Source organism: Ursus arctos, unplaced genomic scaffold, assembly GCF_023065955.2.
Source record: "Ursus arctos isolate Adak ecotype North America unplaced genomic scaffold, UrsArc2.0 scaffold_2, whole genome shotgun sequence".
In the NCBI taxonomy this organism is placed as follows: Eukaryota; Metazoa; Chordata; class Mammalia; order Carnivora; family Ursidae; genus Ursus; species Ursus arctos.
Window position 1 is genome coordinate 102,939,824 of NW_026622874.1, and position 23,107 is coordinate 102,962,930.

The window sequence follows — 23,107 nt, forward strand, 5'->3', positions numbered from 1 at the left end:
GACGAGCCAGGCTTGCAGAACCCTCCGTGCAGCGCGAGCTCCGAGGGTGCAGGCGGGGAGACGATGTCGGGTGGAGGCTCCAGCTCCCGTGCTCAGGGCAGAGGCAGGAGGTGGGGGTGCAGGGCTGGTGGCGGGCTCTGTGCGGGACACCTCAGCGGAGCCCTGGCCTCTGGGATTGGGCATTGCCCCCCCCCCCGCCCCCTGGGAGAAGAGTGGACACTAGGCTTGCAGAGCCAGCACTGCCGCTGCGCTGAGGCGTGACGGGCCGATACAGATCACATATGTCCGGGGCTACAGTGTGCTGTTTGGGTGTCCGTGCATGCAGTGCAGTGACCACCACAGGCCAGCTGGTCAGCCCTGTGTCGCCGGGCCTAGCCCGGCTCTTTTCTGTAGTGACAACACTTAAGATCTGCTATTCCAGCACGTCTCAGGCACATGGAGCAGTGTCAATGCCTGTGATCGTCACCGGGCTGTGCACGAGGTCCCCAGGTCTTGTTCACCTTTCACCCGGCAGCGTGTGCACACGCACCCACACCTCCCTGCCCCGCCCCGCCCCGGCCCCGGGCAGCCACACTTCTGCTGTTTCTGGGAGCTCAGCATTTTCAGAGTCTGCATGGAAGTGAGGTTGTGCAGTATTTTTCTTTCTGAATCTGTCTTAAGTATTTTCCACTTTGCATAATGTCCTCCAGGTTCATTCATCTTGTCACGAATGACCAGGGCTAATTCTTTTTTAAAGCTAACGAATCTTCCCGTTGTGTGCATATAGCACGTTTCCTCATCTGTCGTGTGCTGGCAGGTGTTCCGGTTGCTTCCGTGTCTTGGCTGTGGTGAACAGTCCTGTGACGAACCTGGGGGTGCAGGCACGTCTTGGAGGGAGTGATTTTATTTCCTGTTGACATATTCCCAGAGGTTGGAATACTGGATCATATGGGTCATACTTCTATCTGTAATTTTTTGAGAAGCCCCCATACTGTTTCCCATGGTGGCTACGCCAGTTCACGTCCCCACCAGCGCTGGCAGTCTGGTGTCCAGTTGAGAATACCCGCCCTAACTGGTGTGAGGTAAGACCTCATGTGATCCTCATGTGGGTTTCCCTGATGATGACGGGTGCTGAGCACCTTCTCATGGACCGGTTGGCTGTCTGTATCCTTTGGGGAAATTTCTATCTTGATCCTTTGCCCACTTTTAATTGGGTGTTTGTTTTTTTGCTGTTGAGTTGTGTGAGTTCCTTATGTGTATTGGATATTAACCCTTTATCTGATAGATGGTTTGCAAATATTTTCTCCATCGCCTTGCATTTTGCTGAAGGTTGGATGCAGTCCCCTGGTTCATTTTTGCTTTTGTTGCCTGTGCTTTGGGTGTCAAAATAAAAGAAATCATCACCAAGATGAACCTCAATGAGCTTTTCCCTTGTTTCCTTCCAGGATTTTTATTTTTTTTATTTTATTTTTATTTTATTTTTTTAAAGATTTTATTTATTTATTCGACAGAGAGAGAGACACAGCCAGCGAGAGAGGGAACACAAGCAGGGGGAGTGGGAGAGGAAGAAGCAGGCTCCCAGCAGAGGAGCCTGACGTGGGGCTCGATCCCATAACGCCAGGATCACGCCCTGAGCCGAAGGCAGATGCTTAACCGCTGTGCCACCCAGACGCCCCTCCTTCCAGGATTTTTATGGTAGCAGGTCTTTATATTGAGCTGATTTTGTGTGTGTGGTGTGAGATTGGGGGTCCGTTACTGTTGTTCTCCATGTGGCTATCTGGTTTTCTTAACGCTGTTCCTTGAAGAGCCTGACCTTTCCCCATCATGAATCCTTGGCATCTTTGTCGAGTATTAGTTGAATGTATATGCGTGGATTTCCTTCTGGGCTCCGTATTCTCTCCCATTGGTGTGCGTGTCTGTTGTTAGGCCAGTATCATGTGGTTTGATTACGACCGTTTTGTGGTAGTTTGAAATCAGGAAGTGTGATGCCTCCAGGCTTGTTCTTACTCAAGATTTCTTTAGCTACTCAGGGTCTTTTGTGGTTTTATACTAAATTTAGGATTAATTTTTCTGTTCCTGTGAAAAAATTTTGGTAGTGGTTGCATTGAATCTACACTGTGCTTTGGGTAGTACGGACATTTTAACAGCATTATGTCTTCCAGTCCATAAGCACGGACTGTCTTTTTATTTGTGTCTTTTTATTTATTGTGTTAATGTTTCTTTCATCAGTGTCCTACAGCTTTCAGTCTACAGGTCTTTCACCTCCTTGCTTAGATTTATTTCTAAGTGTTTTATTGTTTTTTTGATGCTGTTGCAGTAGAATTGTTTTCTTTTTTGGATTGTTCGTTGTTAGCGTATAGGAACGCACCTGACTTTTGCATGTCGATTCTGTATGCTGCGACAGTCTACTGAATTCACTGGTGAGTTCTAACAGTTTTCTGGTGGAGTCTTATTTCCTACATGTTAGATCATGTCATCTGCAGGGACAGTTTTACTCATTCCCTACAGAATTGGTTGCCTCTTATTTCTTTTTCTTGTCTGATTGCTTTGGCTAGGACTTCCAGTACCATGTTGCATAGGAGTGGAGAGAGTGGGCATCCTTGTCTTATTCCTGACCTCAGGGGGAGAGCTGTCAGCTTCTCACTGCTTCTCACTGCTGAGTGTGATGTGAGCTGTGGGCTTTCCCGTGTGGTCGTTATTATGGTGAAGCACTTTTCTTTGGTACCTAGGTAATTTTTATCATTAAATCATGTTGAAGTTTATCAAGTGCTGTTTGTGCATCTGTTGAGATGATCGTATGATTTTTATCCTACATCCTGTTAATGTGTTGCGTACCATTGCTTGATTTGTGCATGTTGAACCATCCGTGCAGCCTGGGGATAAATCCCATTCAGTCATGGTGTGCGACCCTCTTTTTTCTTCTTTTTTTTTTTAAATTTATTTATTTGAGACAGCGAGTGTGCACGTGTGGAGGGGAGGGGCAGGGGGAGAGGGAGAGAGAACCCCAGGCAGACTCTGCACACTGAGCATGGAGCCTAACATGGGGCTCGGTCCCACGACCCTGAGGTCATGACCTGAGCCAAAATCCAGAGTCAGTTCAACCGATGAGTCACTCACGTGCCCGAATTGTGACCCTCCTAATGTGCTGTGGAACGTGGTTTTGTAGCACTTTGTCGCGGATTTCTGCACCTGTGTTCATCAGGATATTGGCCTGTGCTTTGGTTTTCCTGTAGCATCTTTGCCTGACTTTGGCATCAGGCTAATGATGCTGGCCTCGTAAGATGAGTTTGGAATTGATTCTTCCTGATTTTTGGGGAGGATTTTGAGAAGAATTGGTAATAATTCTTCTTTAAATGTTTGGTAGAATTCACTGGTGAAACCAACTGGTCCTGGGCCCTTCTTTGTTGGGAGATTTTTATTACCAGTTCAGCCTCTTTACTTGTTACTAGTCTGTTTGGATCTTCTGTTTCTTCGTGTTTTGTGTGTTGTTTTTTTTTAAGATTTTATTTGTTTGTTTGACAGAGTGAGCACAAGCAGCGGGAGCAGCAGACGGAGGGGGAGAAGCAGGCTCCCCGCTGAGCAGGGAGCCGGATGGGGAGCTCAGTCCCAGGACTCTGGGATCCCCACCGGAGCCGAAGGCCTGAGCCCCCCAGGCGCCTCTCTTCGTGGTTTATTCTCCGGTGCGCGAGTGTTCCCCAGGAGTCTGTCCGTTTCTTTGAGGCTGTTCCGCGGTTTGGTGGTCGTCACCCATAGGTCTTACACGCCTTCGTGTTTCCGTGCTGTCTGTGGCAATGTCTTCCCTTTTGTTTCCGATTTTATGTCCGTTGTATTTCTTTTTTTACTGAGTTTAGTGAAAGATTTGTCAATTTTATTTATCTTTTCAGAGCGGCTCTTAGTTTCTGTCCTCTTTTCTGTCCTCTTTTCTGTAGTTGTGTCAACCTGTGCTCTGCGGGGTGATGGCAGAGACTCCCGCCCCACCATCTTTCTGACGTCCCAGACCAGTCCTTCGTTTCCTGTCTCGGTGCAGGAATGTGGCGACTTTGGGACGGGCCTCTGGTTGTCCAGCTCCAAATTACACCTCTGTGGCAGTGGTTCTGGAACTTGGTGCACGTCTGAATGGCCTCAAGGCTGTGGGTCCCTCCCTGGGAGGTTGTGACTCAGTGGGGGGTGTGGGGGCTGGGCCGAAACGTCGTACCTGTGGTGAGTTCCTGGACAACGCTCCTGCGCTGGTCCCCACCCACACTCCGAGAGTCCTGCCCCCGTGTGAGCACCTGGCCTTCTGAGCGGAAGGGACCGAGCCCTGCAGGGGGTCTGAGGCTCTACCGCGGAGAGCCTCTCGGAGTGGGCCTGCTCTGGGTGTGGGAGAGGCGTCGGCTGCTTGGGTCACAGCAGCGGCCTCAGGGGTGCAGATGTCTCCTTCTGATGAGCTGCACTCAGCCAGGGTCACCTGCCAGAACCCAGGCTCTGGGTGAGCAGCACACCTGCTTGCGTGGCAGCAAGCTTGTCTTGTGGCTGCCATCCACGTGGGGCGGGCTCTGCCTCTTGGGGCCTCTGCCAGAGGAAAACCACGAGCGGGTGGGTGCTGCTGCCCGGTTCGGCCCCTGATGACTGGCCGGTGTCTCCTTTTCCCTTCCACTTGGTCACAAATCGACGTGTAAAGTAGAGAAGAGGCAGGAGGCCTGAGGCTTTTGTCTGGCAGCGTGCTGGGGTTTCAGTAGCAGCTTCTCACCTCCAGATAAAAATAGCCACACGAGGTCTTGGTGCAGCCTCCACCTGTCACAAGGGGCGTGTGGGCCTGGGACATGTGTCTGAGCGCAGTGGTCACCTGGGGGCCTGGCTGGAGGACGTGTCCCTGGACCAGGAAGGGCTGTGGGAGCTGCTGGGCCTGACGTGGCTCTGTGGACACCCCAGTTTCTCTGCATGCCCTGTCTGCCTGATACGTACTCCCGCGTGCCGCCTTCTGTGGAGCGCCTGGCTCTGTGTCCGCTGCCCCTCTTCCTGTGTTGCCTCCACGCTCTGCGCTCCCAGCCAGCCCCACTGACTGGCAGACCCTGGGTCAGCTGGGCTGGGGTGGAGCTCAAGGGCCCAGCTCCAGCCTTGCTGCTGTGGCCGGCTCGGGATGGTGAATTTCCAGCCAGCCTGCTGATCCCCGGCCCCTGGCCTCCCTTCTGAGCCCCTCTGTAAGCCTCGTGCCTGAGCAGTCCCCCCATTACCTCCAGACCCCCTGACGCACAGGACGAGCACCAGCGTGCTGGTCACATACGTCCTTCCCTCCCTTCCCAGTGGGAGACTGCAGTGCGGCATGCCAGGGGTCAGGCAGGCTCACAGGAGTGACAGATATCTGAGTCCCCATGCGGGGCACACGTGGGTTCCTACAGGCCTCCATCCAGCCCCCAGCATGTGAATGCTGGCTGCTTCCTGCCTGGGAACCTGAAACTGCAGTCTGTGGGCCCTGCTCGGACTCCCTCCAAGACCCCAGGCAGCGACCACTGCCGCCCGGCCCCCAGACCTCGTACGCCTGTCCGACGGCTCGGGGTGCACTCTCGTCCTCTTCTCCTGGGTGTGAGCTGGGCTTTCCTTGAGGCCTCAGCATCTCTGGAGGAGCCGGGAGCCTGGACGTTGGGAGTGGAAAGGACACCGCAGATGCCTGAGGAGTGTGGGAGGCCTGACAGCTCGCTCCTGCTCAGGCGGCAGCCTGGCCGTAGCAGGAATCTCAAGGGGAAGGCGGGAGTAGATCACTGCGGAGCCAGGCGGGATGCGCCGGACAGACGCAGCCTGGCCAGCAGCTGCACCGTAGACAAGCGGCTTTCTCTGCGGACGCAGGACACCTCACAGGCAGACCCATGCCCGCCTGCCGCCTTAGCCAGGGACTTCTCCCTGCTCCCAGCTGTTCCCCGCTGTTCCCCAGCTGCCTGGGACATGCCCATGCAGGTGGGGTGACACTCGTAGGGACAGTACCGCAGGAAAGAGTGATGAGCTAAGGCCCAGCGGTTGGGCTGTGACCAGCGGCCTCGGGGGCTGGCAGGTACCTGATCTGTACAGTGGGCCCGGACTCCGTAGGCACACACCTCCATCACGGCTGGTCGAGCATCATGCCCGCTTCCCAGTTTCTGGAAAGACTGGCGGCTTAGAGCTGTCTAGTGTCAGGTGTGGGCCGGGAGGTGCAGGGGTCCTGGTGTCTTGGCCACCCACGGGGATGGGCGGTTGAGGCCAGCGTGTTGCACAGGCTTCCTTGTCTGTGTGGCCTGCCTCGACTTAGGCCTGGTCGCCAGCTGACCTGCTTTGCAGTAGCGTGCTTTGGGGGGGGGGGTCAGTTGAAGAGGTGCCCGGCACTGGGGGAGGCACGTGGAGGCCCTGGACATCTTTCTGACCAGTGCCCTGTAGGGTATCGTCTCTGGTGGATGCACTTGGACGGACTGTGTTTCCTGCTCGACCGGGAGCGTCTCCTGGGCCGCTGCTGGTGCCCGTTCTGTCCCAGTGTGGCTTGTCGGGCCACCAGCTGTGCTGCCACGCTCTCCCCGCCCCACGGGGAGCTGCACGCGCACCCTGCCCTCTTCCTCTTGTCTGCCCACCCACCCATTGTCCCTTCTGGAAGTCTAGCTGCCGTGCGACAGGAGCCTCCCCGCCCTCATCAGCACTGGGGCCACAGTCCCGGCTTGGCGCGCATGTCCCCTCTCCCTGGTGCTCTGTGGCCTCTGTGTCTCATGATGTGTAGATGCAGCCAGTCAAGGCTGGTGGAGTCTGGGTGAGGGTGACCATTCTTCAGTCCTGTGGGGGCCTCTCTGCTGCCCCTTCCCCAGCTCCCTCGATGCTGCCAGCTGTCCTGTGCGCGTGAGCCAGAGGGCGCATGCCCCTCCCGCACCCACAGGTCTGGTCCTGAGGAGAGTCGGCACGCCCAGCAAGAGGCTCTGTCCTGTGCTGCCCGCCCATACCCGTCCCATCCCCTGGTCGTGTGGCTCCTCGGCTGTGGGCTTGAGTCAGCAGCCCATCCCGTGGCCTCCCCAGCCTGAGCCCCCACGTGCTTGGGGTCCTGGACACACAGGGCCTCCTATGGGGGACGTGTGACAGGTTGTGGGATGGCGTTTGGGGATGGCGAGCTTCCTGCTCTTGGAAACTTCTTCCTTCGTTAGTAGAACAGACCCTCTCCCCCTCCCTGACTTGTCCTCCAGGGTGCGGGGGGCATGTGCTCCAGACCGCGTTCTCACTGGAGCGTGACGCACACGCCGTCTGCCGCAGCAGTCCCTCCCTGCCTGTGGGCACGCTGCTCTGACTCTGTCCTCTGGGTGGAGACGGCCCGTGTCTCTGGCTCAGCACCTCTGGGGTGGGGGGCGTCCTCCGCTGTCCCATCGCCTCTGCGGGACACGTTAGTTGTCAGCGTCTGTCTCGTTGAGCGTGACGGATCCCCTCGTACGGTGTGGGCTCTCCGGCCGGCCCGGAGGGAGGGTGGCAGAGCCTCCCGGCCTCCCTCCCTGGGCGGCATTTTCCTGACGGCTGCCCCGAGGAGGGACTCCCTCAGGGAGATGCGGGTGAACGCTTGGTTCCCAGTGCAGGGTTGACTTTCCTCCAAGTCGGGTTTCTGCCAGCTCCTCTGCTTTCCCGGGATCTCTGCAGCCCTCACAGGTCTTCGTCATAGTTGTGCCGTTTCCAAGCCCTGCATCGTGCGAGGATTGGAGAAGCATGGCACCTGCATCTCTCTCGTGCAGTGACTGGGATGTTGAGCGGGGCACCAAGCATCTTGGATCAGCGTCTGCCTGTTCATCACGGTCTCTGCACCCCTGCTCAGCCGTGTCCTCACAGAGACCGTAGTGAAGTGTCTGCACCCCTGCTCACCCATGTCCTCGCAGAGACCGTGGTGCCGCACCCCTGCTCACCCGCGTCCTCGCAGAGACCGTAGTGAAGTGTCTGCACCCCTGCTCAGCCGTGTCCTCGCAGAGACCGTAGTGAAGTGTCTGTACCCCTGCTTACCCGTGTCCTCGCAGAGACCGTGGTGCCACACCCCTGCTCACCCGCAACCTCGTAGAGACCGTAGTGAGTGTCTGCACCCCTACTCACCCGCGACCTCGCAGAGACCGTGGTGAAGTGTGTGCACCCGTCTGCAGTGTCCTGGCCGCTGGGCCCTGTCTGCTGCCCAGACTGCCCCGGGGGTCACCGCTCCATTTCTGCGGCTTGCTTGCCGAATCTGCGTGCAGGAGCCCAGCTGACGCCTGGCGAGCCCATGGGCTGACTCTGCCCTGCACTGTCCTCCGTTTCTGGCTGACCTGCAGGGGGCCGTGCCCGAGGCCGTGTGGGGACACTGGTGCCGCCACTGTGCTCACAGACGCAGCGCAGCGTGTGGGTTCGCCCCTTGCCGGGGGCACCGGGCGGTTTCTGGCGTTCGCCACCGCAGTGCAGCTGGGTGCGGTTTTGTGCAGATCAGCCGGGCACACGTTCTGTGGTTTCCCATGAACACATTCGTGGGGTGGGATCACTGAGCAAGAGGTGACGCGTGTTAGACTTGAGGCAAAACCCAGGTCTTTCCGCAGAGTGGTTTCCTGGTTCTTATCTCCGCCGTCCGTCCCGAGTCCTAGGATTGCCCGCGTTCTTTGTTTCTGCCAATTGGACGGGTGCGGAGCGGCCCTTTGCAGTGGGGCTCGATGGGCGTTTCCTGGCTTCTAGCGGAGCTGACGCCCTTTCCGTGCACTCGTGGGTACAGATGCTTTTCCTCGGGGAAACGTCTGTCTCGTGCCCTCTTTTCCGTCACTGCTCCGTAGCTGTTCTGTCTCTGCGGCCGGCACCGAGCAGATGGGCAAGGTGGGGAGGCCCTGGCCCTGGGGCGGGGCTGGACGTCATCCCCTGCATGAGCCCTGTCACCGCCGCCCCGAGTGGGGGGTGGGGACACACTGCCCGGGGCCTTCCGCCCTGGGGGCAGCATGTGTCCCCTCCCCTCTCCCTGACAAGCCGCTTACAAATGCCAGCCCGGAACGCAGGTGCCGCTCCTGGCTGCGTCCTGGCCCCGCAGAGTGGCTCTCGTTCTGTCCGTCCGTGTGTGTACGGTCTCTCTCGGGGGGCCATGAGTTTACAGATAGGCCACCGCAGCGTGGATGTTCCCTTTGCCGCCTCTCCCGGCCTCCCTTCACACGTCACGTCCTGCCCACGAGAGGTGGTCTCTGCAGTGCCCGCCAGCCCCCCACCTGCCCACCTGATGGCTGTGCTCATTCGTCTGTGCCTGGCTTGAGGTGAGGCTGAGGCAGGGGGCTGCGAGGAGCTCCCAGGGCTGGCTCACATGAAGCCCAGCACTCGGTCCTAACCGCTGGCGTTGGGTTTGGGTTTCTGGCTCGGTCTTGTCACTGGGTTTTCGCAGTCTGCATTGCTGTGGCGGTGAGTCCTATCCCGTCCCGCCTGTGTTCACCGTGTTTTCAGTTCCGCTCCTGGCAGTGTTGCTCATGTGGGCTCGCGAAGTACTGATGAGCTTTTAGCAGGAGCCCTGGCCTCGTCGACAGGGTTGGCGTGTCGGAAGCACGTGTGCTTGGGAGGCTTGATGGATGCACGCAGACATTGTCACGACAAGGTGCAGGTCTCCCATGGCCCGAGGACCCAGCACTGCTGGCCTCGTCGGTGGCCACCTTCCAGCCTCCTCCCTACAGGCCTCAGGAGCCGGGTGCTGGGACCCCACAGGGTGCCCTGGGCATGGAGGCGGTGCATGAGCTCTGCATGTCCGTCGCTGGTCGCTCCAGGAGGGACAGGGTTTCCAGTCTGCGGGCTGGTTTGGTCCCTGCTCACAGTCAGGCCATTCCCCGTGGCTGCCACGTTGGCACCGTGTCTCTGCTGCTTCCGCACAGAGGTGGCCGCCGGCACGTAAGATAGTGGTACAACGACTCATTTGCTACATCTGCTTTTACTGTCTTCTGGGAATGGTGTGTGACCGCTTCTGTCCCTGTGTGGTGCATGCTGGCCTGACACTGCTCGCCACGCTTGTGGCGTTGAGGCTAGGGGCACACGGGACCTATGAGGACCTGGGTCTGGTGGACCCTGGCTCTGGGTGCTGGTGGGCTGCTCTGGACTTCAGTCTGCTGCCTGTTCTGCGGTGGCATCCGTGGACACGCAATGTGCCAGCTGGACTGGCCAGGCCGGAGGGCGGCCACCCCTGCGCTCCTGCCTGGGTCGCCGGGACCTGGCCTGGCACTGCTGTTGGCCCTGATGGTCAAGAACCTCCCTGGGCCAGGCCCCAGGGAGGATCCTAGAGATCCATTTAGGGGACGGTGGTCAGGGGACATGAGGGGCTTTCCTGGATGTTGGCTCTGTCGGGAAAGTCACCCTCATGGCTTCTTCCAGAATGTGAGCTTGCTGGGAGGACATGCACTGCAGTCCTCTTGCCAGGGGCGTGAAAACGTCATCAGGAGCATCTCTGCCCCCATAACTGCACTGTTGCTCCAGGCAGCAGGTTTGGGGTGGGCTTCCCGCTAGGTTTCCCAGCACTCCACCCTGGCCCCCGTCACCTGCTCCAGGCAGCGGGCATGCTGGGCTGCCTTACAGCCCCCGAGGCACCTGTACTAAGTGGGCAGTGGGGGCCGTGGCGGTGACGGAGACTGACCACTGACCCTGGTTTCTGTCTTGTCTCAAAGGCTCAGCTGTCACAGGCCCTGGAGGAGCTGGGAGGCCAGAAGCAGAGAGCAGACATGGTGAGTCTCTTGGTGATGGTCTTTGTGGCACAGGGAGCCCAGGGCGTGGGGTGCTTTAGACCCTGGGCGGGGAGGGAATCATGTCTCTGTCACATAGGTGTCCTGATGGTCACAGCGTGTCCCTTCGTCAGAAACGGAGGTGGGGATGGGAAGGGCGTGGGGCTTGGAAGCCAGGGCCTGGCCCCTGGATGACTCTGACGTGGGGCCCCCCACGCTCTTTCTGCTCCACATCATGACCCACCCAACACGGAGCCGATGCAAAAACCCTCCTGATCACTGCTTGACCCCCTTGGCCAGGTTGTCATTCGTTGTCCCCCGGCTCTGGGCCCACGGCGGCCCTGCCTCACAGGGTATGTGGATGCAGATGCCCCCCCACCGGGCTCCGACGCCCGCGTTGCCCTGCTGAGCGCCAAGTGTGCTCCTCGGCCGTGTGGCTATGTGCCTCCTTCTCGGACCACGTCTGGGCCCCTCCCCGGGTGGGCTGCCTGCAGGGCTGGGTGCACTTGTGGGCAGGCGCTGCTGACTCCCCTGGGCGCCCAGCATAGAGAGGCTTCCTTACCAGCATCTGGGGGACAGACAGCATTGGTTTTGAAGCATCTCTGTCCCACACAAGCTGCAGGCCCTTCTTGCTGCTCCGGCCCGTGGTCTGGTCTCTGTGGGGACCCAGCCACCAGGGTCACAGGAGGGTCACAGGGCACATCTGCACGTGTTCTGGGGGCAGCTCTGCCCCAGGCCACACGCCAGCCAGTTGGGGTTGGGGCAGGCTCAGGGACTCACATCACGGGTCGGGGTTCATGGTGCGTGGGCATCGCTTGTCAGCCCCTAACCTTGAGCAGTTCATCTGGCCTTCACCTGCAACGTAGGAGTGGCCCACAAGTTGGCATGCCACGTCCTTGGGTTTGTTTCGTCCGTCTGCAGCCGTCCCCACAGCCTTAGGCTGTCCAGCTGTGTCTTACTGCAGCTGTCGCTGTCGGCTGTAGCGGAGGGTGGGGATGGGGAGACCGAAACGGCCCACTTGTGAGGCAGGGGCCTGAGGATGGGACGGGATGAGGCCCAGGCACCAGCACCCGGGAGCCTGAGGCTGCCGTGCTCAGAGCCCCTGACCCGCAGGGATACGTGGTGGGCGTTGGTCAGACCGGCTGTGCCGCAGCTAGGTACACGTTAGGTAGAGCGCGGGTCCAAAGGTCAAACACAGCAGGATGGCCTGGGCAGTGGGTGGGGAGTCCCAAGTGGGATGGGAAGATTGGGGAGGGCAAGTCAGGAGAGAAGCATGGGGGTCTGAGATGCTGTTGGCTGTTGGGTACCTGGGCCCGGGGGTGTGAGCTCCCATGTCAAGGCCCTCCAAGCACCTGGCGTGTGTCCGTCCTCCGGAGCCGGTGAACGTAGCCAGGAGGGTAGAGCCTGAGGTTCGAGCCCCATGGGGCTGCTCCAGCACCTGGACATGTGGCCCAGGGAGGGTGGCCCCACCCACCAGGAACTGGGAGGCATCCCCGCAGCACTTAGTCTGTAAGCCCGCTGGTCTTTCCACTGCAGGGCCACTGTGGGTGCGTCTGGTCCCCTGAGTGTCTGAGTTCTCTGCAGCGGGCATTCATTGTTGACTGAGGGGGAGCAATCGTGCCTCTGCTTAGAGTCTTTGCCCTCATCTGGCGGGGAAAGGGGCTCGGGACCCAGGCAGGCCCTGATGGGGGAGCCTGCCCTCATTGAGCCTGGGGTAGGGAGCTTTATAAACTGTCGGCCTAGCTCGCGCAAGTGTGCTTAACTAATGGGACTGTGGGTGGGGACAGCCTGGGGGTGAAGAAACCTGGGGGGAGACCCTGACGTGTGGGTCAGCACGCATCGTTCCCTCGGCTTTGACCTGAGTGGAAATGTGCCCGAGGGCCGTGTGTCCGTGCTGCGCACACCGCGGGAGGAATGAGGATGGAGTTGTGCCGAGCGCAGGCCCAGCCCTCTTTCCCTCGCTCCTGGGGGCTTGGAAAGGACAGAAGCTCCCGTGGTGGGGCTGCAGGGGCCGCTGCGTCTCATTGTGGGGATGCCTGAGGGACGTGAGGCTGGAGGGTGTCTTTCCCGCCTGCGTGTTCCCTTGTTTGCTGCCCATAAAGTTTCTTTTCGTTGTGTAAAGCTCCCTTGAGACTTAACATACTGAAGCCCAGTTCCACCTCTAGGCCAATTACGTTAGCACTCGTGGGGGTGGGCGGCCCACTTCTCCCCAGGCGATGCTGACCTCTTCCAGGGCGGACAGGCCTATAGACCTGGCGCCCCTGCCTCCGTGCAGGGGCCCCTCCCCAGGCGTGGCGGGGCCCTTGGGGGTGATGCTCCTCGGGGAGTTTTGGGTGAAGCGGAGCTGGGGAGGTGGGTGGGGACCTGCTCTTCCCCCAGTGCATTCCTGGCTGTGCCCAAAGGTGCAGGCACTCTGGGGCACACAGGCGGGACGCCGTGGGTGTCTTCTTCCTTGGATCTGGGCTATAGCTGTCACCTCCGCAGGTTTAATCTCTGGCTTCTGATTGTCAGATTTTGAGCTCGTTCCCGTTTGGTTCTCTTCTCTCTCTCCTTCTCGCTTAGCAGCACCCAGCGGAGTGCAGCAGGCACTCCCTCAGAGGCTGTGAGCCTGTTCTTCCCTCCATCCTCCCCGGGCAGCACCTTCTGCGTCCTGAGCACATGAGGGCCAGGTGGGCCCCCAGCCCATGAGGAGGCAGCCGCAGCCCTGCTGTGAACCGCAGTTGGTGTGGGAGCTTGACAGCAGGGACCACGGCCAGAGCTCCCTGTGACATGGGGACCGAGCGACCCTGCGTCTCGCTCTGTGGCCCTCGCCCTGTTTCGGGGACAATCGTGGCGATGGGTGTGACGGGGGGGGGCACCTTCCTGAGGTCAGAGGTGCCCCCCCCACCCCAGCCTCTGTCCAGGTGGGTTGGGGACAGCCTGGTGTCTGTACCACCTTGCCCACCCTGCTATCTCTGGGCCCTAAGTTGTTCACTATTTAGGAAAAGAGAGAAAAAAGAATTTAATCATCTGTAGCTAATTGCAGATGACATGACAAAGACAGTTTGCCTTTCTGTTATTAATTAGCAAACGCATGCTAATTAGGAAGCATGGCACAATTCAGGCTTTTCTCTTTAAATGTAATTAATACCACAAGGGAAGATGTCCTGGGCCATACTTGTACCATTAACATCCCTCACCCTAATTAGATACGGCCAGCGCTGGCTGGAGAAATGAGTTTGTTGACTGTAACTATAAAAATCTGTCTAATATTTTATGTACTCCAGAGAGCAAGAAGTGAAGATTTATTTTCCGGTTTAAGGGAGTGACACCCCTCATGACTCCGGGTAATGAGGCAGTCGTCCGCCTTGAGTGCCGTGTCCCCTAATGGCTCCTGCGGGCTTGCACTGCCAGCCCAGGCCTGTGGTGGGTCAGCCAGGAAGGGCGCTGGCGGGAGAAGTTCTGTCCGTGGTGGGCCTGCCCTGTGCTGGCCGCAACAGGTGCTCCTGGGGTGTCCGTGGTGTGGCAGCAGCCCTCGGCCTCCACGTGGCCTCTCCCAGCCCGTGGCTTTCATCCCAGAGCGCCAGCCTCCGTAGCTGCGGCTCTGAGGGGTGGCATGCAGATCACAGGAGAGGCCAGTGAGAGCCGATTTTAAGTTCTACGAGGGGCCATGCGCACCGGCGTGTGCCTTGCTGATGCCTCTGTCACCGTGAAAGCAGCGTGGAGGGCCGGGAAAGCGTTAGGAGGAGTTGCGTGAGCTCCCATTGTTCAGTGCTGGCAGCCGGCATCCGTACGTGCCTGCTGCCTGAGAACCTGGTCTTATCGCAACCTGCCAGCATTGCCAGCTGCCTTCCGGAAAATTACGACAAGAACCTCCTGGTTTTGTGACTGATAGCGACTCATTTCTCGTCCCGGGTCCGTCCTGCCATGGGACCAAGCCCGGGTTGGAAGACCCCCCGCCTCGACGGGAGAACTTTGTGGTGGGGGAGTCACGAAGGCTCATGGGGGACGTCACTGCAGGAACCCAAGGCTGGTGGCAGGCTTGACTTTTGGCAGCCTGTTTCTTCACAGGGTTCTGTGCCCACAGAACGGTGTCTGACTCTGTTACCTGCTGCCAGAGCCCAGCGTGGTCCAGTGAAGCGTCAGGGCCCCAGGTGGCAGGCGGGGGTCAGGGTGCCTCACAGGCCGCGCCCCAGGAGCTGCAGCTGGAGTGCAGGAGGGGTGGGCGGATGTGGCCCTGCAGGCGGCAGTGTCCCCCACCTAAGTTGGGCTTCCCCTGCTGCACGTGCCTGGCCGTCTGCTCTCAGGCTGACCTGGGTGGTCTGACCAGTCTGTGTGTGTCCCTGTGCCGGCCTCTCTGCCGCTTCCACCCACTCCCAGCATCTCGTGAGGTTCACTGCTTCTGCACTTTTGTGCCAGCTGCTGGCCGCGTGCCTGGCTGTCCTGCTTCCTCGGGGAGCCAGTGCAGGAGATGGGCCTTCCCTGCAGGGGAGCGGGGCCGCTGGCCGGCCGGCGGCACTCAGCGGCAGCACTGGCTCCTCCAGTCCAAGCGATGTCCTGGTCGTCTGCGCGTGCCCAGTGCCGGCACAGAGTGAGCACTCGAAGTGCGTGAACTCGTAGTGGGGTTATTGTTGGGTGGGCATCTGCAGGTTGGGCTGGTTCTTGAGTGCCCCGAGTACCGATGGTGACGGTACAGTTTAGTAACGCGCACTCACCCTGCCTGGCAGCGAGCCGGGCACTGTCCTGGGAGCTCTGCAGACATCCGCTGCTAGGTGGCCCTGTTGTCACCCCCCCCTTACTCATTAGGACGCAGAGGCCTGGGTTGCAGCTGCAGTGGCTTTGGTGCCAGCGACACCCCTGCCTGGGCCTTCGGGACTCCTGACCACGTGGGAGTGTCCCTTGTGCTCCTGACCGCCCTGACCTGTGTGAGAACAGGCCTCATGGTCACTGTCCCCATCGGTGAAGTGTCAGACGCCTGGAGTTGTGTATGCCCCCTGGAGTGGCTCTGCTTCCAGGGATGAGTGCCTATGGCAGCTCCGTGGGAGCTGGGAAGCCATTTTTATTTTATTTTTTTTATTTTTATTTTTTAAAGATTTTATTTATTTATTTGACAGAGAGACAGCCAGCGAGAGAGGGAACACAAGCAGGGGGAGTGGGAGAGGAAGAAGCAGGCTCCTAGCGGAGGAGCCTGATGTGGGGCTCGATCCCAGAACGCCGGGATCACGCCCTGAGCCGAAGGCAGACGCTTAACCGTTGTGCCACCCAGGCGCCCCTGGGAAGCCATTTTTAGAGATGGAGGGAGAAGGGCTCAATGAGGCGTGTTTAGAAGTTAGTATCGAGCTGAACTGGGCTGCGCAGGGCTGCCCCCGACAGCAGAGTCCCTAGCAAGCACCTCAGGGCTGGAGGGCTGTGGCGGACTGAGGGACGTGGAGCTGGTTTCCAGCTGCTGTCCCTTGAGGGCTGCCCTGGGGCAGGGCTCATGAGGGCATGGTGCCTACTGCCCGCGCTGCACTGGCTTGTCTGTCCCCCGAGCCCCAGTGTCTGGGTGTCCAAAGTCCAGTCCTGGGTCCCTTCCTCCTCAAGGTGCTCCCCATTGGGCCCTGGCAGAGGCCAGTTTGGGGCTCTCTGCCCACGTCTTAGGATGTAGGGATGTATTTCCTTAGGGAGAGAAGGGGTCACGCGCCTTGGACTGGACAGCTGTGATGGCTTTGCATTCCTATGGTAAATCCGCCGGATTCAGCCGCGTGTCCTGAACCCCACTTCCGGGCGGCCATTCCGACTCTCCACGCCTTTCCACATGCGTGTGTTCACTGAGGCCCCTGCTGTGCTCTCTCCACAGCTTCCTTCACCCTTCCCTGTCGCCCCCAGCTGTTTCCACCCCGCGGAATGTGTTTCCGTCTCGTGGGGCCGAGTGCTCCCTCAGCCTCGAGCTGCACGTCCTCTGCCTCCCCCAGTTGCTGTCCCTCCGTAGAAACAGGTTGCCCTCCCATTCCACATTCACTGGTGGGCACGTGATTGTCTCCACGGCCGCCGTCCTCGCTGCGGACCTGCTTTAGATCCTGCCGCGGCCGCTGAGTGCTGAGTGCTCCCATGTGCTGGACACACGCTCCGGCTGTCCTGGACCATGTCATTGAGTCTCCACCGCAGACCTCGGGGTGCCGGTGACGTGGCCGTGACTCAGATGAGGGGACAGGTGCAGTGAGTGGATGGGCGGGCAGCAGGCCGGTGGACACCATGGGGCTTGCTCACGCCAGCTGTTGTGTGTGGACAGCGTGGTCCTGTAGGGCCGAGCCCCAGACTCGGGTTTAAAGTACTGAGTGACCGGATGTGGACACAGGGAAGCAGTGTGTGGCCCCAGGCCTCTCTCCCAGTGTGGGGGCTGGTCGTTTTGGTTTTGCCCCATTTGCAAAGACCTGATAAGGGGTTGGTGATTTATTACCTTAAAAAGATCCATGTGCAGCTTAGGGCCACTATCCTGAGACATTGGCTTCTTAGCGTAGGAAATAAATGTCTAATGGTGGAATTTCTGGTTCTTCACTGGATCCCCACACAAAAGGACAAGAAGACTCCCCAGTGTGGAGGGAGCACCGTAGCTTGTTCCTCTCGAAGTTCCCAGAGCCGTAGCGTGCTGAGCATCTGGCGAGCCTGACCTCTCCTTGTTTTCTGTTCTGGGTGAAGCTCGGAGTTAGCTTGTCAGGTCTCCCAGAGGAATCCTGCTGCCTTGCGCTTGTGGACTCTGTGTAGTGCTAACTTCCCATCTGCGATATCGGGGGCTTGCGGGCTTCGCGGCCTTCACTGGCGTTTGGTCCTTTGTGCCGGTGAGTCTCGTGTGCTTCTTGTTAGGTCTCTGCCCGGGTGTTAGATCGTTTCCATTACTCGCACGTTGCCCTCTGCCCTAGCTGGCGGCCCCACGCTCACCACGCGCCTGCCGGGGCCCCTCGCGGGGTCGGGGGCCGACAGAAGGCAGGCACTCCAGACGAGGAACAGGACCCCCCCACAGACCCCAGCCCACAAAGCAGAGGCGCAGTGAGAATCTGTAACAGCCGCAGATCGAAGTGGTTAATTTATTCTTAGAAACCATGGGGTTCCTTCCAGCTGGGGGAATCCTCCGCAGCAGACCTTCTTGTGCTCGGCCCGGTTCTAAGTACGGTGTTAGTGTGCCCTTTAAAGGTCTCGTGTCTCTGCGGTGACCCTCTCTGGCTTAGCTCCTTCTCAACTACCGGGTGTTACTGTGTCCGCATGAAGTGATTTTGCTCCTTACCTGTTATTAAATCCGCACGTCTTCACTAGCTGCTGCGGTTCCTCTCCCTCACGTTTGCTGCGTGCCTTGCAGGTGTGTTGGGGGGGCCTGCGTCAGACATGGTCCAGGCCGTGGCGCCCACGGTCCTTTGCAGGGGCTCGGCTGTCCTGGACTCGGCCAGCCAGGGTCTGGCTGCTGCTTCCTTTGCTGTGGAGAGGCTCGCGTGGTGGCCATGGCCGCCCTGCTCCCCTGGAGTCAGACTTGTCCCGTGCCTTTCCGACGGGGACACGTGGGAACGTGGGGTCCTGGGACCTACGAGTGAGCCCCATGAGGCAGAGCTGACCTCAGGCGCTCTGTTGTGAGGCCTTTTCCTCTTGGGCAGCGTCCCTGATGTCACCCGTGGAGACACACAGGGCCCGGAGTCCTCAGAGCTGTGCCCGCATTTTCTTGAGAGGGGGTTCCATTCTCATGGGATTTTCCTGCACTTTCTGACACTCTCGCCCCCCGTGTCAACAGCTGCTGTCCTGGAGGAGGCAGCCTCACTGCCCCAGACAGCCCTCTGGACCCTGATGGAAACACACGGACGCCTCCCACCAGGGCCCAGACACGCCTCCTTCCACATGTTCCTGGGAGTGGGCTTCCCCCTTTGCAGAGCTGGGTCTGGGGCAGCAGAACCACGGCTGGGATAGCTGGGTGCTCCTCTAGCGACCCAGAGGGGCGTGAGCTGCCCTTACCACCTCCACATCTGGACAGTGTTTGGCTATGTTTCTGGGTTTGTTTGTTTTTCAGCTGAAACACTGGATTTCTCCAAGCCGGTCTCTTGGGCCTTCCTGTCTTCTCTCACCATGTACCTGTCACCTGCTGCTGGGCTGCCCTGGCCAGTCTCTCCGGCCCTAAGGATAATGGGCCCTGGGGCACTGTCTCAGCCTGCTCGCTAGGTCCTCTTTCTTAGCAAATGTGCCGGCATAGGGCATGGCTCTGCAGGTGTGGAGGGCACAGCTCCGCAGGTGTGGAGGGGACGGCTCCACAGGCAGAGGGGAGGGCTCTGTAGGGTGAAAATTCTGCTTGCACCTACTCTCCACCTGGCCTTCTTTCTCTGAGGTTCAAGCAGGTATGTCCCAGCTTGGGTGACCAGCTGTGCCCGCTAGGAAATGCCCGGGAGAGCCACCGGTGGCTGCCTGTAGCCTGTCTGGCCTGTCTCATCAGGTGTGTCCCTCCAGAAAGAACGGAGCGTGACGAGGGCAGTCTGTTTCGCCTCCTCTCACCCCTCCCCAAGAAGCAGCAGCCACTACAGGGACCTTCCCAGATTCAATAATGGACCTAGAGCTGAGCAGAAAGGTGGCCTTTGACCAGGATTCCCACTCTGACCTCAGCGCCATCTCTTCTCTGGGACACCTGAGTTGCCTGCCCCGACTGGGCTCTGGGGAGAGGCAGCAGCCTCATTCCTGGGACGCAGTGAGCCTTGGCTCCGTCAGTACCACCTGTGGTCCTTGGCCCAGGAGGACCCTCCTGCGTCCCGGGGAGCAAGTGATGAAACAGACTAGGGGTTTGAGCGTCCTTCCTATGGTGCTCTGCAGCGCTGAGTTCATTCGGATCGTGTCGAGGTAGAGGCACGTTCCCTGCTCCTCCTGCTGGTTGTGGCTTCATGAGATTGGGTAAGGCCCTTGAGGCCGAACTGTGTATCCTCCCAAATTAAACCGAAATACACGGTCTCTATTTGAAGGTAATGCTGTACTAGCGAGCCAGCCTGGAGTACCGTTAGCATTAAAGTTTCATGATGCTTTGGAGCTGTGAGTGAGTATGGCAGGCCAGGCCTCCTTGCAAGGAGGGAGGGACCTTGTCACCAGAGGAGACAGGCAGGTCAGAGGCTGGTCCACGCTGACCCTGGCATTGCTGCCATGGAGGTCTGTGCCTGGCGCGTGGGCAGCTCCGCCGAGGAGCCGTGTCTCCTGCGCTCTGCTATCATCCGCTTCTGTTCAGGGCACAGGCCCCCTAGAGAGCTCCACCCGTAAGTGTTCACCGGTCTCACACTCGGGAGTGAGTTCTGTACCTGAGACCACACCCTGGTGGTTCTCCAGCCCGAGTTACCAGCCTCAGGAGAGAGACTGGCAGTAACGCCTGTTGCTGTCCTGGTGGGTGTGAGGTGCAGCTCTCTGCAGTTTCAGTTTGCACGTCCCTGATGGCTGGGGATGTGGATGGAGCGTTTCCTCACATGCCTGTTGGCTATTTGTGTATTTTCTTTGGAGAAATGTCCTTTCAGATCCTTTATGCATTTTCAAATTGGGTTTTTTGTCTATTTGTTGAGTTGTAAGGGGTTCTGTAGGGGTTCTTCATAAATTATAAATACTGGATCCTCATCAGATAGTTAATTTGTGAATTGTCCTCTCAGTCTCTAGAGAACGTCCTTTGGTGTGCACATGGTTTTGGCTTTTTTCCATTTTTTTTTTCTTTTGTTGTTTGGTGCTCTTGGTGTCATATCTAGGAAACTGTTACCACATCCAGCATCATAAAGATTTACTGCTGTGTTTCCTTCTGAGAGTTTTGTAGTTTTAGCTCTTACAATTAGGTTTTAATAATTTTGAGTTAATTTTTGAAGATGGTGTGAGGTAGGGGTCCACCTTCCTTCTTTTGCATGTGGATGTCCAGTGGTACCAGCACCATTTGTTCAAGGATTTTTGTTTGCTGGGGCGCCTGGGGGGCTCAGTCGTTAGGCATCTGCCTTCAACTCAGGGCGTGATCCCGGGGTCCTGGGATCAAGCCCCGCATTGGGCTCCCTACTCTGCTGGGAGCCTGCTTCTTCCTCTCCCACTCCCCCTGCTTGTGCTCCCTCTCTCCCTGGCTGTCTCTCTCTGTCAAATGAATAAATAAAACCTTTAGAAAAAAAAAAGATGATCGTCCGCACTGAAAGCCTCAGTACCCTTGTTGATAATCTTTCGACCGTAGATGCTTTGGTTTATTTCAGGGTTTCAGTTTGGGCCCCTTGATCTGTGTGTCTGCCGTTTGTCAACACCACACTCTTTTGGTTGCTGTCACTTTGTGGTGAGTTTTGAAAGTAGTAGATGTGAATCCTCCAACATTCTTCTTTTTCAGAATTATCTTGGCTTTTGGGGTCTTTGTAATTTCATATGAATTTTAGGATCAGCTTTCCCATTTCTGCTAAAAAGACTGAGGATTTTTTTTTTTTTAAGATTTCACTTATTTATTTGAGAGAGGGAAGAGCGATAACGAGAGAGCGCAAGCTGGGGAGAGAGGGAGAAGCAGGGTCCCTGCTCAGCAGGGAACCCCCTGCAGGGCTCGATCCCAGAACCCTGAGATCATGACCTGACCCGAAGGCAGCCACCTCACCAACTGAGCCACCCAGGCGTCCCCAGACTGAGGATTTTCACAGGAGTTGCATTGAATGTGCGGATCTCTTCGAGGAAGATTGCCATCTTAACAGCATGAAGTCTTTCAGCCCTTGAACACAGAGTGTCTTTCCATTTCTTTAGGCTTTCTTTCATCTGTTTCATAGTTTTCAGTGTGTACATACTTCCTCCTGTGTTACACGTATTCACAAGGTTTTTATTCTCTCTGATGCTGTGTGTGGAGTTGGTTTCTTGCTTGATTGTTCCATGCTGGTATGCAGACACGCCGCCAGTGTTTGTGTGTTGATCTTGTTTCCTGCCACTTTGCCAAATTCTTTTAACTCCAATAGCTTTTGTGATTTCTGTAGGATTTCCTATATATGAGATCATGTCATCTGTGAGAGAGGTAGTTTTACTCTTTCCTTTCCAATTTGATGTCTTGTCTTTTTTTTTTTTTTTTTAAAGATTTTATTTATTCATTTGACAGAGAGACAGCCAGCGAGAGAGGGAACACAAGCAGGGGGAGTGGGAGAGGAAGAAGCAGGCTCATAGCAGAGGAGCCTGATGTGGGGCTCGATCCCAGAACGCCAGGATCACGCCCTGAGCCGAAGGCAGACGCTTAACACCTGAGCCACCCGGGCACCCCATGATGTCTTGTCTTTCTTGTTCATGCCTAACTGCTCCAGCTGGAACTCCAGGACCGGGTGGACTAGCAGTGCTGAAAGTAGGCATCCTTGTTCTGTTCTCGATCTGAGGGGGAAGCTGTCTGTGTTTTACCAGAGAGTGTGATGTGAGCTGTGCATTTTATCAGGTTGGGGAAGTTCCCTTTTGCTCCTATTTCATTCAGTGTTTTTATGGTGAAAGGGTGTTGGACTTTGCCAAGTGCTTTTTCTGCCTCGGTTGAGATGATCATGTTGTTTTTTTTTTTCTTCTTCATTCTGTTAATATGTGCGTTCATCGATTTTTGTATGTTGAGCCGTTCTTGCATTCCTGGTAGAAAGCCCACATGGTCGCGGTGTATGACCCTTTCAGGTGCTGCCAGTGGGGCTAGCTATTGTTGAGGTTTTATACGCCTGTATTCATAAGGGTTCTTGGTCTTAGTTTTCTTTTCATGTGGTGGCTTCTTTGGCTGTGGTTATGCTGGCCTCGTAGAATAAGCTGAGAAGCGTTGCTGCTCTTTCACGTCGTGGAAGGATTTGGGAATTCTGTGTTAATTCTTGTGCGTGATTGGTAGCATTCAGCAGTGAAGCCATCCGGCCCTGGACGTGTCTTTGTTGGGAGGTCTTCACTTACCGATTGAGCCTCCTTACTTGTCACAGGTCCGTTGAGATTTTCCATTTCTTCTGGAGTCAGTTCTGGGGTTTGTGTGTTTCCAGGAGATGGTCTGAGTCATTCAGGTGGCCTCCCTATTGGTGGACAGTTGCTCCAGGGTTCTCTTACCATCCTTCTTACTTCCTTAGGTCGGCAGCCGTGACTCTGCCCTCCCTTCTGCCGTCAGCACATGTGTCCTTCTGTCCTTGCCTCCGTCGGTCTAGCTGGCATTTGACCATTTGGCTCAGCTTCACTTCTCGGTGGCCGTGCATTTCCCTCTGAGGACATGAAGGGGGTTTTCCCACTGACTCTGACTCACCTTGTTTCCCTCGAGCTTCCCATGTGACTTGTCCATTTTCTCTGCTTTTCCGGTGGTTTCTTGATCGCTGGGTAGAGCGCGTCTCATTGCACTTCCTTGTGTCTCTGGCGCTTGGGGTTTTGTGTTTCTTAGCTCCGTGGAGCTTGCTGTCCTTGTCCTTTGAGTGTCCGGTTACCCACAGTTGGGGTGCCAGGACTTGTCCCCCAGCCCACATGTGCTCTTCTCATTTCTGAGAATTCTCTCTCTCTTCTCTCATGAGTCATCCCTGTTGCTGTGTCTC

The 23,107-nt window shown here is 57.4% G+C and overlaps 1 protein-coding gene across 1 annotated transcript in view; it reads left to right on the forward strand.

Annotated features, from left to right (window-relative positions):
- MAD1L1 (mitotic arrest deficient 1 like 1) overlaps positions 1-23,107 on the forward strand; it is a 275,913-nt gene that overhangs the window by 167,304 nt on the left and 85,502 nt on the right. The window contains exon 13 of the mRNA XM_057315132.1: positions 10,581-10,637. Coding sequence (XP_057171115.1) covers positions 10,581-10,637 — 57 coding nt within the window. The remainder of the gene's footprint in view (positions 1-10,580; positions 10,638-23,107) is intronic.